The sequence below is a fragment of the Arvicanthis niloticus genome, unplaced genomic scaffold, assembly GCF_011762505.2.
Source record: "Arvicanthis niloticus isolate mArvNil1 unplaced genomic scaffold, mArvNil1.pat.X pat_scaffold_152_arrow_ctg1, whole genome shotgun sequence".
Lineage (NCBI taxonomy): Eukaryota > Metazoa > Chordata > Mammalia > Rodentia > Muridae > Arvicanthis > Arvicanthis niloticus.
Window position 1 is genome coordinate 135,887 of NW_023045472.1, and position 15,235 is coordinate 151,121.

The 15,235-nt window shown below is 48.1% G+C and overlaps 1 protein-coding gene across 1 annotated transcript in view; it reads right to left on the minus strand.

Annotated features, from left to right (window-relative positions):
- Positions 1-13,731, minus strand: part of LOC117701629 (natural resistance-associated macrophage protein 2-like) — a 37,286-nt gene extending 23,555 nt beyond the window's left edge. The window contains 3 exon segments of the mRNA XM_076928170.1: positions 88-236; positions 2,105-2,176; positions 13,644-13,731. Coding sequence (XP_076784285.1) covers positions 88-236; positions 2,105-2,176; positions 13,644-13,695 — 273 coding nt within the window. The 5' untranslated portion in view covers positions 13,696-13,731.
- Between the last annotated feature and the right edge of the window lie 1,504 nt (positions 13,732-15,235).

Consider the following 15,235-nt stretch of genomic DNA (forward strand, 5'->3'; position numbering starts at 1 on the left):
TGAGACCTGCGGCTGTCGAGCGTAAGTGGTGAGCAGAACCTTCCCTTTCCCCAGGACACAGGGTCCCCTGCACGGACTGTCACTGACCTCCTCCTCAGGAATGGGGATTTTCTCGTCAAAGTAGGTGGTGAAAGGTTCCTCAGAGTCCCCGGTGGAGTGTGGGAGGGAAGAGTTGCTGTAGGCAGGGTTGATGGCGCCAAGGCTGGCAGAGTCTCCATGGTCCCCAGAAGCACCATCTGAGTCAACATAAGAACCCACTAAGGAGCATTCTCAATGATGCTGAAATCAAAGCCTTCACCCTGACGGACATCTGACCCGCGTCTGGTAGCCGCTCCCTGTCACTGAAACGGTCTTAGACCCAGCTCGGCCCACAAGAGACCAGTTTGGTTTCAGTACAGTGTATCCTCAACAGTTTATTAATCAACATTCTAAGTAAATGTATGCATGTATACACGTATATATTTACTTAAAAGAGAGCGTCTAATATGTAGAGACCAGCCTGAAGCCCAGGATGACTATAAACGTGACCCCTCTCTTACCTCCAGGCCCCACGTGCTGGGACCACAGCCACAGGCCACCATACTAGGTTTTCTGTAGCACTGATGACTAAGCCCAGGGCGTCACGCATGCTAGGCAAGCACTCTGTAACTAAGTTACATCCCCAGCCCAATTAATTTTTTTACAGGTGGTACATGCACATGGTTGAAAACAGACGGACAAGCGGACTGTGGTATAAGCCTGCTTCCTATTCTGTCATGCAGGAGGTAGGAAAAAAGACTGAGATTGCAGGGTCAGCCTGGGCTAAACCTAGACCCTATCTCAAAGGAAAGAAAAAGAAGTTCAAAAGCCTGCAGGAGCGCTCCGGGTCCTAGGTCAGTCTAATGTAGATCTCATTAACCCTTTGAGAATGTCACGCAGTGCACTGCTCATACTCATCCTTCGCCCCCTTTATCTCCGTCAGATCCACTCTCCCTCCTCCCACTCTGTGCTCCCTGATCAGTGTCACAGTACTTCTCTTACTCCACACTTCTATGCCCACTGGGTAACTTTTAGAATCACCTCACTTTTCTCTAAGAACACTGCCATGCTTGAGAGGCTAAATCAAGAGGATCGTAAGTCTGCCATCAACCTGGGCTACAATTTAACAAGACTTTGACTTGAACAACTCACACTTAGGACTCAACACTGACACACGAGGCCACTAGTAACCTGGAATCTAGTTTTTAAGAGAAACTAAGTCAGTCAGCTAGGACATTCTCCGTCCCATCACTAGGTAGGAACCACTCTAAGAATCATTCTTGGAAATGACACAACAGAAGAGAACTGGACAACCCTGACAGAGTTGAGGCTCAAGATGGCACTTGCAAGCAGGAGGAACAGGAGTCCTGACTAAGGCCTACACACAGGGCTGAAGGGCTAGTGGTCACGGGTGCTGGCACCCTGTGACAGCGGGGATCACAGAAGCCTGATAGCAGTGCTTCCACAAGGTCCGTATTTTACAGTTAATGTTAAATGCCAGGAGGGAAGGCCCTGCAGAAAAGGGCTAATCTACCTACCCAAAGCCTACAAAGTCTACTCTGCCGCAGGCATCAGATGGCTAGGTTGAACCACAGAACAAAGCTTTCTTCTCTTTCCCATAAATCCCAATAACCAACCCAAAAAATCAGAGCTGACTCTAGGAAACTGGTCTAGTCTACATAGCTGTCACTATTCAGGAAGAAGTGGGGACTCTAGGGGGGCTCAGGTTCAGAAAGGACTCGGGGTAAAGCAGAGCATGGAGAGCTTGCCCTGTGAGCCTCAGCTTCTGCCACGTACACTGAAACACGGGCAAACACAGCCAGCATGCTAGAGGTCACTGCCAAGCCTGGGAGTGACCTTGTCCTTGCATTATTGCAAGCAGAAACCAAATCAGCTAGTCATGACTCAGCGGCAGTTAGAAATAAAGACATGAGGCAGAACTCTATGACTATAGATTCATTTTCGTTCCTACCCTGTCACCAGATAAGACTTCTGATTGGACTTCTTAGGACAGACAGCAAGAGGGCCAGCCTGTCACTGCCTAAGCCCAACCCCATGTAGATAACGGCTCAAAGCTGTAAGTTACCGTCTGGCATCTTTTCTTCAGGGTCCAACACCATGGTAGATACCGGAGGGTCTGTGCTCTTAGAATAGGATTCTGTAAGAGAAAAGAGAGGGGAGAATTAGCAAGGATAGAACTAACACTTTGTCAAGGTATGGCTGAAAGAAACAATGTATGCAGGAAAGAAACAATCCCTCTGCTCCATTAGCTAAACCTGAAAATAATCACAGCTTTCAGGATTAGAGACATTCACAGAAACAATAGAATGCAAGGCCAGAAAGACTGTGAGGCTGGGAGCTAGCAAGCCCCAACCAGCCTGAGCTATGTGCACTCGCTCAGTGCTGGGGGTTTAGACAGCACCAGGACCACACTTGGTTCTCGTGGGTGCTGGGTTCCACTCCTGTGGGTCCTTGTGCAAGCACAGCAGATATACCAGCACTCCAGCCAGCCAATCTGCTTCACTATGCACAAACAGGCTGCCAATCATCAAGACTCTGCCTCAGTATCACCCCAAATATCTAACACCTGAATAGTCTGCTGAACAGAAAGCAGCCAGGTTTGTAATAACAAACTTTGGGAGATGGCGGCAGGAGGACAGGGAGATCAAGACCATCAACTCTAAGGCCAGTGTTAGGTCAGCCTGGGATACGTGAGATCCTGTCTCAGAACAAAGCAAACACAGCAATGAATAAAAAAATGAAGGGAAGTGGTCTAGAACTCTCTGGCCTACCTAACAATTGAAACACATGGTTCAGTTTTCTGGAAGGGCATGGCAGGCACCTTTCAAGGAGGGCCACTGTCCCCCAGAGGGAGAACTACAGTCACTTCCAGTCTCACTCAACCCTCTGGAAATTGGGAGAAGACACACACCCATAGGCTAGACTGCCCAAGGGCCTCAGAGAATGTTGAGGCACCGGCAGGCCCTATCTGTGGGATTCTCTGGGCTCCATCTACGGGAAGTGGCGCTTCTCTGGCAGCCGGTGGCATATGAAGGTGCTGTATCCCACCAGCCGGACTGGGGAGCATCAGGAAGCTGACACAGTCATGCAACACACCCTCAACTTGGCTTCACCAAAAAGGCTGAACTAATTTTTTACACACATTTATTTATTTATTTATTTATTTTGCAGGGAAAAATGTGTGGGTGCAATCTAACTTGACAGAGTTGATTCTCTTCTTCTGCTATGTGGGTCCCTAGGGCAGAACTCAGCCAGGCTTCTAGGCAACCGGCTTCTTTATCTTCTTAGAAATCTCACTATCCCTTAAAAGATTGGGCTTTCCAACTCTGGACCTTCTTACTCTGTAATCTTTGTGTCCTTGGTTCCAGATACATAAGAGAGAGCAGATGTCATTACTGATCGTTCTCTCTTCTTGTCCAGTGGGCTGCTCCCATCCCAACCCTCTACCATTTTTGGTTTTTTTTTTTAATTCTTTTTTTTTCCTTTTGTTTTTTGTTTGGGTTTCTTCCCTGGCTGTCCTGGCTCACTCTGTAGGCCAGGTTAGCCTCAAACTCAGAGCCTCCTGCTTCTGGCTCACAGGCGCTGGGATTAAAGGCGGGCACCACCACCCCCGGCTGGACATTCTTCAGGAACCAACGTGCTGACTCTTACTGAATTCTATCACCCAGACTCCAAAGGTTTCACCTGTCTTCTGGGGTATAAAACACACCATCGTCTGTTAACTTAGAAACACATCTTTCCCTCAGCTGTCATCAAGGCCAAGCATTTTACTGCAGCAGACAACTGACCCTGCCAGCCACCAGACCCCATGGCACTCATCAGTCCAGGCTCTTCCTTCCACATACGGTGCAGCCACACCTCTGACCACTCGCGGGTTCAGATCACAGCACAGCTGGGAGGAGCTCTGCGGCTTTCTAGTTAAGTAAGGCTAGACACCCAGTAATCCAGCACACCAGAAATAGGAACTACAAATCAGATTGGGTCCTGAGTGTGATTCTCACAAAACAAAGGGACTTGGGCCCGAGGAACCAGCAAACATTAACCTGAGCTTTGGGCCACGTGACATAAGTCCTTCCGAGAATTGTCACCAAGACTGATCAAATCAGATTTCTTCCATAATGAGGACTGACATATTGTTTAAGAATATTCAGTGTATGCAATACATTTGAAAGAGACTTTTTTTTTTGAAAAACTTTCAAAACAGATTTTTAAAAGTTATACTTAAAAAAGGAAAATGGGCCATCAAGAGGGCTTAGTGGGCAAAGGTGCTTGCTGCCAAGCTTGACGACCAGAGTTCAATCCCAGAATCTACATAGTCAAAAGAAAGAACCTACTCCCCACTCTTACAAACTTGTACTATCTTCTGATCTCCCCACGTTCAATGTGCCAAACACACACACACAAACACACACCCTTAAAAAAATAGAAATCAAACAACTGAGGTTATTGTGTATAGTTGCCTAACACAGGTATACAGGTAATTAAATTGTAAATATTTTAGGATATATTTATGTTTTGGGGGCTTTTTTGAGACAGGGCTTTACACTGTTGCCCAAGTTGCCCTGAACCCGAGGAAAATCACACCTCAGTCTCCTGGCGCATCGAGTTAAAATTCTGCAGTTACTAGTAGCATTCTAAGTGACAGTCCTACCCCAAGTACACAGAAAGCCAGCAGAACACAAGGCACATTTCTTAAGTCTTAAGTGCATACTGCTCCAAAAAGAACAGACTCTATCGTACAGTTGTTCACTTGTGGCAGCTTTTAGTAAACAAGCCACAAGCTCCCTGGCCTACAGCTCCTGAGGGATCCATTACACAGAAGACAGGATGGAAAGGGACACTGGGTGGTCCTTCTGCCCAGTGGCTTTGCCCTCCAGGACACTCCCCCACCTTGCTTCAGTCACCCTTCCCACTGCATCAAGGGAAGATGCAGCCTTAGGACACAGGACAGAATCAACCAGCAAAGCTTAATTACCACAGAGGCCACGAGGCAGGCTGACCTCGGTGAGCTCTAACAGTCTGGTCTACATATCAAGTCACAGGCCAACCAAGGCTCACAGTGAGACCCTGCCTAAAAATAAATATAAGTTGTAAGGCAGTTTTACAAGTAAAAATGATGATCAGATTACATTTTTATTTAAAAATTCAAATTTGCATATCCTTTGATACAGCACAGAAAACAATGCTAACAAGAGGGATGTGCACCTAAGTACCGTGCAGCTCACACCAAAGGCTGCGGGCGGACGCCTGGACCAGAGGAGGAGCTGTGGAAACAAGCTGTGCACACAGGGCAGAAAACCACACGGCCATGGTAAGCAAAGCAGATGTATACATACTGGCCATCAAGCATGCCAACGTATCAAGCCAGGTGAAAATGCCAACTCATTAAACAATGTGCTATTATTTGTAGAGGGAAAAGAATAGACCAAAATTGACAACGATGCCTCGATGCCTGTGCATACAAAAGGCAACGGCTGGCTGACAGCCGACCAGGTGGCTCAGCTGGTAAAGAAAGGTGCTGGCCACCAAGGCCAAAGACCTCCCCAAACTCCATCCTCAGGACAGTGCAAGACAGAACTATGTCTCTGTCTGTCTATCTCTCTTTCACTTTCTCACACACACACACACACACACACACACACACACACACACACACACAATGTTTAGGAAAAAAATGTAGGAGTCCATTGAGTCCAATGCCTTTAACCCCAGCATTCTGGGGGCAGAGGAGGCAGATCTTTTCTAGACAACAGCCAGGGCCACACAGAGAAACCTTGTCTCAGAGAGAAAGGGAGGAGGGAGGGAGAGCACAAGAACTTATGGAAAGAATATGCAGCTGGAAGCCAGGTTTGGAGGTTCACTCCTGTAATTCCACTACCTGGAGGCTGGAGAGGGCAAACGGGAGACAAGGAGGCACAGGGAGCAGAGACGGTGGGATGGAAGCTAGGGCTGGGCTCACTCGCTCTTTCCGGCAATAAGAGTGTTCCACCGGGCCCTTGTGGTGGTGGTGATGATGATGATGATGTGGTACTGAGGCTCAAACCCAGGGCTCCAAGACACACTATGCCAGGCCCCAATAATTTTCTCAAAACCCAAATCGCCTATAGACTGTCACAGCTTTTCAGAAAGCCTCTCACCAGGGACATTCTGCCAAACTGTCTGAGGGAGGCTTCCAGGGGGACAATGAGCTCTGCAGCTGTCTGTCTGTCTGTCTGTCTGGCAGGCAGTGACAGCCTAAAGCTTAATTTCCTCCTCCTGTGTGTTAGTGTCCACATAGTGGTTCAGATTGTGAAAGGGCAATTTTCTACTCAAATACAGAGAACAGATGCCCACACCCCCCCCTCCAGAGAGCCATTCCTGACCCTGACTTTGGGGTAGGCAGCTGTTCACTCAGGAGCCCTCAGTGGCCACTGCCCAGCACTAACGAGTCTGTCACAGGGGTCATGAGAAGAGCGCCTCCCTGTATTCTCCTAGCAACTCTTCTGCAACTTCCTCGAGAAAACTCAATTATCTTAAAAAATCACATTTGGTCAGGTGTGGTGGTGCAGGGCTATAACCCCAGCACTCAAGAGGCAGAGGCAGGAGGACTGCCAAAAGTCTGAGGCCAAGCTGGTCTACCCAGCAAGTTACAGCCCAGCCAGAGCTACAAAGTAATATCCTAGCTTAAAGAAACAGAATAAAGAGCCGGGCAGTGGTGGCGCATGCCTTCAATCCCAACACTTGGGAGGCAGAGGCAGGCGGATTTCTTGAGTTCAAGGCCAGCCTGGTCTACAGAGTGAGTTCCAGGACAGCCAGGGATACACAGAGAAACCCTGTCTCGAAAACCAACCCCCCCCCCAAAAAAAAAAAAAAAAACAAGCAAACAGGTTAAAGGATGAAATACTGAATACATGTTCAATGTAACTTAATCTATTTTCTTATGTTGAAAGGCTTAAGTTAAAATAATGATCTCTTATATTTGTTTACAGCCACATCCTTAATTTGAAGGCATGGAGAACAAAGTTTTGTCATTCCTGCCTGAGGGTGAGGTTGTTTGTACACCATCTCTAGTCTTCCCACCACCCAGATCTTTTTTTTCCTTCTGCCTTTCATTTCAATAAAATCAAAGAGCAGGAACTAGAATTTACATACGAGCAACCAAAGCCACTGTCTGCAATCCCTTGACACCAAGATTCTGTAACTCTTAACTCTGAATGCTTCGGTAAATGGCAAAGCCACTTCTTTTTCTGGATTCTTTCCTCGGACACAGTCAGTTCCAGAAACACAGTGATCACAAACTATACAAAACAAAGTAATAAAACCTTTTTATACATTTACTTATGTGTGTGTGGCTGTAGTGTGCATGTGTGTACCTGTGCAGGTCAGAGGACAACTTAAGAGTGGGTTCTGTCCTTCTACCTTGGGGGCTTTGGAGATCAGATTCAGCCTGGCATCTCTCTAGCTCAAGTACTTAGAAGACAATAACGACCTGTAACACTAGCATGTAGGAGGCTGAGGCACCTGAGTCACAAGTTCAAGACCAGCCTGCAGCTGCTTAGTAAGATCCTGTCTCTAAAGGGTGAAGTAGGGACTAACAGGAAAAGATTTTCAAATCTTACCTGATTCTCTTTTTCCTAAGTCAGCTGAAGTCGCAGCCGATCCCATGACACCGCCACCTGCTTCTCTAACACCCACTTCCCATGAGGTGAATTTCATAAACTGAACTCTTTCTTTCCACTTGAATGGCTGGGAACCAAACTGCTGTTGTTTTAATATTTTCAAATAGAGCCAATCAAGACTGCTAGTGTCTCTTACTCCCTGCCCTCTCCAGAGCCTTGACCTTGTAAGGCACATGCATGTGAGGCATTGGGCAATATACTTTCCTCCTTGCTTTAAGGACAGAGTACTTTTCTGTTAAAATCCTAGACTAATGTAGCAATCATTCTCAGAGACTTCCCATCAAGGATTTCTGACAATCTCCAGGTATCTATTTCTACCTACAGGGAGTGAGGGGAAAGAAACACATCCCTGAGGGCATTAAGTTTGGAATTATTATTTAAATTAAAGGGGGCACGGTGGCCCATACCTGAATTAGAGACCAGTCTGGTCTACCAACGGTATATAGAGACCCAACACACACATTCACACGCACACACTGGTAAACCTGAGCTTCCTTGCAAGCTAATGCCAGTCCGGTGGACATGAGACTCTTGTCACAACAAAGAAACAAGTCGTGACAATGTTTTATCCTACTTTCTCTTATGAAAATGAATTTGAGGGCTGGGAAATAACTCAGCCACACAGTGCTTACCTAGTGAGTACACGCCCGTAGGTTTGATCACAATGACTCTAATACACACATGTGCATACACACATATACACACATGTGTATATATACACACATACATATACACATGCATACACACACACAGAAAGAACGGACATGAAACAAACAGATGAGGGAAAGAAAAAGGCAGGCTATGGTTTTCATCTCAGATCATGGTTTCTGTCTACTCCAAGACGGAAGAAAGCAAAGCAAAGCCCCTAGTGCTGGTTTAGGGCAAGCCTCAGGGCTTGCTGATGAAGCTCAGTGGTAGCGCACGTCCACACGTCCCAGGTTGGTCCTCAGCGTCCAATCAACCTGTGGCGGCATAGGTCTGTTTACCCCAGCACTTGATATGTGACTCCAAAATCAACCTTGGCTACGTGAGACCCTGCTTTAAAAAATGACCTTAAAACTATAAAGGAGCCTACCTGCCTGGGTTACTGTAAGGCCTTTATTCCACACAGCACGCCGAGCTCCTAAAGCACAAACAGTGCTCCTATTATACAATGCCGGTATATCTGAATCAGGCACTGACACTGACATTTCGCTAACCTCCCCTCCTCCCTGAGAACTGCAATGTCAACTCAACGCCCAGTGTGCTGATTCCAACCTCAGTTTGACTTTTCAGTTCTGAGACTAAAAGAAAAGCTAATGGGGTGGGGATGGGGCAGCCTTTAATCTTAGCACTAGTGGGAGGCGAAGGCAGGCTCTGTGAGTTGTAGGCCCAGTGTGGCCTACATGGTGAGCTATAGCCAGGACTACATACAAAGAAAGACTCTGCCTCAAACAAACATTAAAGCAGCAAGAAAAGGAAGAGCCATCACTGTGACTGACTGGTGGAACTCCGGCCTTCAGGAGCTAAGAGTTCCCAGCCAGTGTGGGAGAAGCTGCAGGCCAGTCTGAGCTGGCCAGCCCAATCCTGTCTGCAAACACACAGCCAGACCCAGAAGAAGGGAGGGAAGAGCAGGAGGGAGGGGAGGGGAGAAAGATCTGGGGAGAGGAATACAGATGATAACGAAACTGCCTGCTCGGGTGTCAGAGAAGATAAGAACTGGCTGTCGAGCACTATCTGTCAGACAAAAGTAGTATTTATCAACCAAGTCTTTGGTAATAAGGACCTGAGCTGGAGAGATGGCTTAGGGGCATTCACTGTTCTTCCAGAAGACCAAGCAGGTACATCAGATAGCTTACAACTGCCTGTAACTCCAACTCCTGGAGATCTGACGCCTCTAGACTTGATGGGCATCTGCACATGTGTCATGTACCCCAGAGGCACACACATATACGCAAATAATTAAAAACAATAAAACTCTTACGAGAACAGAAAGGGCGGGTGTGTGGGCAGGCCTGGTCCCACTATTGAGAGCTACTCCTTTTCTCTGCTCTGCCAGGGTCTACCTTCCTGACCACTCACGGTTTACTCTGACCTCCCAACTCTGACTGAGCTAAGCTTCCTACAAACTTCCTTCTAACCACAGCTTGACAACACGGTTTCCTTGGGGGTGGGGGCAGTCTGGTCACCTGGCCTGACACCTCCATCCTGTGAACAACTTCAAAGGCCCTCTCTACCAGAAGGAAAAGAAACCTACCAAAGCATGTTACTTCCTTTCCCACCCAAAGATGCTTTGCTCATCTTTTGACATTTACAGTGTTTTTCTCCAGAAAATCTGAAGGATGTTTTTCATTAGATCATATCCAACCCATTTGTCCTAACAGGTATTACCTTCAAAACTGACCTTCTTTTCTTAAAAGAAAACTTATGTGTCAAGTCATGCAAACATAGAGTAAAAGATTCCCAGCCACAGATGTTTCCTTCTGCTCTTTGGAACCTAATAAAATTTTAATAATTAACTTGTAGCCTTTCCATGACATATGAATTTTAATATATTACAGCCTAAAGAAGTATTAAACTGCTGTAATACAAAGAGAATCGCCGGGCAGTGGTGATGCACCTTTAATCCCAGCACTTGGGAGGCAGAGGCAGGCGGATTTCTGAGTTCGAGGCCAGCCTGGTCTATAGAGTGAGTTCCAGGACAGCTAGGGCTACAGAGAAACCCTCTCTCGAAAAAAAAAAAAAAAAAAAAAAAAAAACAAAAAACAAAAAACAAAAACAAAACAAAAAAAAAAACAAAGAGAATCGAGTAGACTTAGGCAGCCTGCACTGTCACACACCGGCACTGCTACACACCGGCAGGGGGCTGGATGCCGTTGATGAACTTTCCCACAAACAGTTTCATTCAATCAGTTCCTAACAATGTTGCCGAGGGAATAAGCAACAGCTGCTTCTTGGGAATGCCAGCCATCTCCAACCATTGGAAAGGAATTAAGACTGGGAGGCTCACACACAGGTGCTTGCTGGAGCAGAAATGAAGCCACCTGACAAACAGCCCCCACCCCCAAGCTCTTGGCTTCAAAGTCAAACAGGAAAAGATACTACTTGGTGGAAACAATTCTCTATAGTTGTTCACCGAGTCACAACTGGACCATCACTGCTCACAAGCTCTGCTAAGTGAAGCAGCTTCTGCTTTCCTGAGAGTAGAATCTCCCAGATGCACATCCAGCTTCCCTGTTCCTCACAAGTGCTGGCACCATGTCCAGGAATTCCCCTGCTGAGTCCCACAGTCCTTCCCGGAACAGGAGAGACCACGTGTGCTGCAGTCTCGGCCTTTTAGGTTGTGCCCAAAATAAAGTTTTAGCTCAAGCAAGACTGAGTGAAATAGCTAGTAAAAAAAACACCAGTGAAAGCTCATGTCACACTTACCAACAGAGCTGCCGCAGGAAACAGTCTAAAATGTTACTTAACAGCCTCATTTAATAAACACTCAGCAGAAGCCACGCTGGAGTGGTAAATGTCTGTGATCTCAGCAGAGGCAGAAGGATCGCTGTAAGTTAGAGGCCAACTTGGTCTACACTCCAAGTTCAAGGCCAGTTAAAGATATGCAGCCACATCTAGTCTCAAAAGGCAAAGAGTAAGAAGGAACTGTCAGCACCGGGCCTCTCCTCACCTGTAATTAGCTGCACTTGCAGACTAATAGTATGGCTCCAAACCCCTGGCCTGGGGGGGCCTTTGGCAACAACCCGGGGGATTCAGGGCAAAGATTACCAAGAAGGTTAAAGTCTTTATGGAAACAACAGGCACGAGCAAGCAGTAATAAAAAAAAAAAAAAAAAAAAAAAAAAAAAAAAAAAAAAAAAAAAAGCCGGGTGGCAGCGACTGCCCTAAGCACTTTCCCTGTATTAACTAACTTAACACCAACAGCCCTGTCAGACCCTGCAGCACCCTCACTTTAAGTGTGTGGAACGCAGGAAAGCTTAAGGAGCCCGAACAGAAAGTTAACACAGCCTAGAAGTGATGAGACTCGGTCAGGCTGGAGATGCCACGGTGGACAAGGTGGACAGCTTCCCGTGGTTACCCCACGGGTCACGTGGAAGCTCCCAGATGCCCACCAGCCCTCGCCGGCTCTCCTTCCATATGTTTGCTTTTGCTGCCTTAAACCACACTGTTGAAAAACAAGAAATAACGGAGTGTCTCCAGTGTATACAGAGGAAACTCAACTTCTGTCCTGAGGACGCCCTTCCAAATATGATGTATCAAAGAAGTGGGCTGGAGAACCGAAATGGACAAAGAATCCGGAGGTGGAATATCAAATAAGTCAGATTTCAAACGACCCGGCCTGGGATGCTGCAGAGAAGGGGCGCATCCATCGCGTGCAAGGTGTCCCTGAACGATGCCTGGAAGGCGCAGGGACCCGGGCTGCACGCACAGTCCGGCGACCGAGCAACACTCAACCTCAAGGCCTGAGGCCTTCGGGCAAACCCCGCAGCACCGGCGGCCGCTGGGCTGACGCTGCGCTGCGGGAGACCCCGGGGCTCCCGGAGGGGACTGCGGTCGCGCCCCTCGGACGGCCGGCTACGGAAGGGTGGTCCGGTGCCCCGGGTCGTCGTGAAGGGCCTTGGCCCGTGACCGTCGGCGCCTGTGCTGAGCCGGGAGCCCTCCGGGTCTCCTCGGGCTACGGAGCTTCCTTCCCGGGCTCGCCGCCGCCCCCTCCCCGCAGGCCGCCGGCCGAGCTCCCTCGCACGCCCGCGCACAAAGGGACGCCGTAACCCCTGACCCCGCCAGCACCTCGGCTTACCGGCTCCACCACCTCCTGACACGCTGCGCCGGCGACTCCATATCCCAGGAGCCAGCGCCGACCCAGTTAACCTCCTGCCCTCCCGTGATTGGCCGGGCGTGCGGGAGACCCGCTTCCCTGATTGGCTGGACTCCTGCAGCTGCGGGATTGCGTGGCCTGGGCCGGGGAGCGGAGGCCCCACCCACCCGCCCTGGCTGGGCGGGGCTTATGGGGGCGGGCCTGCCCGGGGGTGTGGCTCCGCCAGGAGCGCCGCGGTCTTCGCATTTCAAACCTACCGCGTTCTCAAATTGACAACTCCCGTCCCCGGAATGCTCGGGACGTATACATTTTCTTGTCATAGTTCCCGCCACTTCCTTTTAGGTAACTACATGCCTGTTTCCTCCTAAGAGATGACGACTCTGAGATACAGCTACACCCGATAATAAGGCACCATGGCAGTCCCTTTTCTTCTGGCTTCTTGGGCCATATCACGGTGCCCACAAACGAGCCAAGAACACCCCACGTCTGGGAGGAACCGAGAATCTTCGACCAGTACAGCCAGTTTGGCCGCACCCGTCGTCCTACTACTAGCCTCGCAGTGCGTTGTTGTCCATCCCACCTGGCTCTCTCTCTTCTCCACACATTTTATCCTGTCCCGCTCCATCCCTCACCCTTCACAGTCTTGTGGACTGACAATTCTCACAACTTGCCACGGAGTTTTTAAGAGCCACCAAAAGGTTTTCTCAATTTCCCCTATAACAGTAGAGGTGACGGCCCTGTTTTCTTCATATAGAAACTGCCGGGATTAATGTTCATTATTGGTAAGAACGGAGATATAGGAAGAAAGGGTAAACCCCAAAAGTGGAAACAACAACAACAACAACAAAAAAAAAAAGACAGCAAAAGCAAACTCAGGACAAACAAAAAAGCCAAACACCCACACCCTGGCAGGGGCTGCTGCTCTCCATACAGAACGGTCTCCTGAAAGAAGAGAAACTGTACATATTAATCCTGGATGTCTTTCCAGCTCGACTGTGGCGTCGGAGAAAGGCTTCTCAAATACTTTCCAGCCCAGAACCTTTCTTCTGGGACCCTCGGCTGCATCTAGAAAAGAAAGGGGCGAGAGTTGTTTGTGTCAGCATCCAGGTGTGCTCGGCTGGCCAGCGTCCCTGGGCTGTGGACACTTACTTAGCTCACAGTTCGGAGCAGCTACTGCTGCCCTTGGCTGCTTCTTCCCCATGGTGCAGAACTGGTTTGACTTTTCCCAGAGCAACGCAGCCTCTATATATGCAGACAAGTACCGCCTCCCCTTGGCAAACCGCACCCTTCAAAGCATAATCAAATTTCATCTTTGACCGGCCATGAGAAGAAGGAATTGTATTTCTGCCACTCCTAGTTATTAATAAAAATTAATTGAGTTAAAAGTTTTCCTCTGAGATTTCATTTATGTGCCATTCAGCAGGGCAGAACCTGGAGACAGGCAATGGGTGCTGGTGGGTGGTGGAAACTCAGTAAAGGCTTTTGTGGAGGCCACTCCCCTGGGAGTGAAGCAGGTTCAGGGACTCACTCCACTGAGGGTGATCAGAGGACTCTGTCCCTCTGTGACAGGGGGTGAAACCAATTAACCCGAAGCCTGACTGTCCACATCCATTTTCCACTCAGTACGTGCCACACTGAAGTGATTATAAGACTTCAAAGTGGAGGTGAAACTTCTACCTGGTCTATCCCTCCAGATCTGAAGGAGCCGAGGGCGTCAGCTAGTCAATCAGTGATCTCCAGGCAGGCAGCAAAGTGAGGCAGAACTTAGTACCCGATGGAAAAGAAAAAGTCACCAGGCAGCAAAACAGAGATCCAGGATTTCTCAGTGTAACAGGAAGAAAGCTTAGAGAGTGGGGGGAATTTGCCTCTTGGGAATAACTGAGGTACCTGAGAATGAGCGGAAAGAAGAGCAGCTGATGAGGTTGCCAACACAGGCGCACATTTAAGCATCCTGTCGTTCTGGGAACCGTGGGTTTTCCAAGCAGCAGCAGAGGAGAGAAGCATCCTGGAGGAGTGCTGGCTCAACCCCCAAAAGTCCCAGGTTAAAATGTGATCTGCTTCCAACTCTGGTAGCTATCAGACACTTGCCTAAGGCAAAGTTGCCTTTGCAGATTAAGCTGAGGACAACTTGTCCTCAGAAAATAGAAGTGCCCATAAAACCATCCATGAAATCAAATCTGGCAGAGGAAAGATTTGAGTTTATGAATTCTGAAAGAGAAGCAGGGATGAGGACATAACTGAGTGATAGAGCGTGGGGCTCTGGGCCACCATTCACTCACACACACATTACACCAAATACACACATACACACCACACACACACATACACCATACACATACACACACATCAACACACACCAAATACACATACATACCATACATACAAAACACACACCACACACACACATACACTACACACATACATACATACACACACACTACACACACACCACACACACCATACAAACACCACACACAACACACACATCACACACACCAAATACACATACATACCATACATACAAAACACACACACACTACACACACACCAAATACACATACATACCATACATACAAAACACACACCACATACATACATACACACACACACATACACTACATACACACACACCACACACACCATACAATACACCACACATACACACATATCACACACACCAAATACACATACATACCATACATACAAAACACACACCACACCACATACATACACTACACACA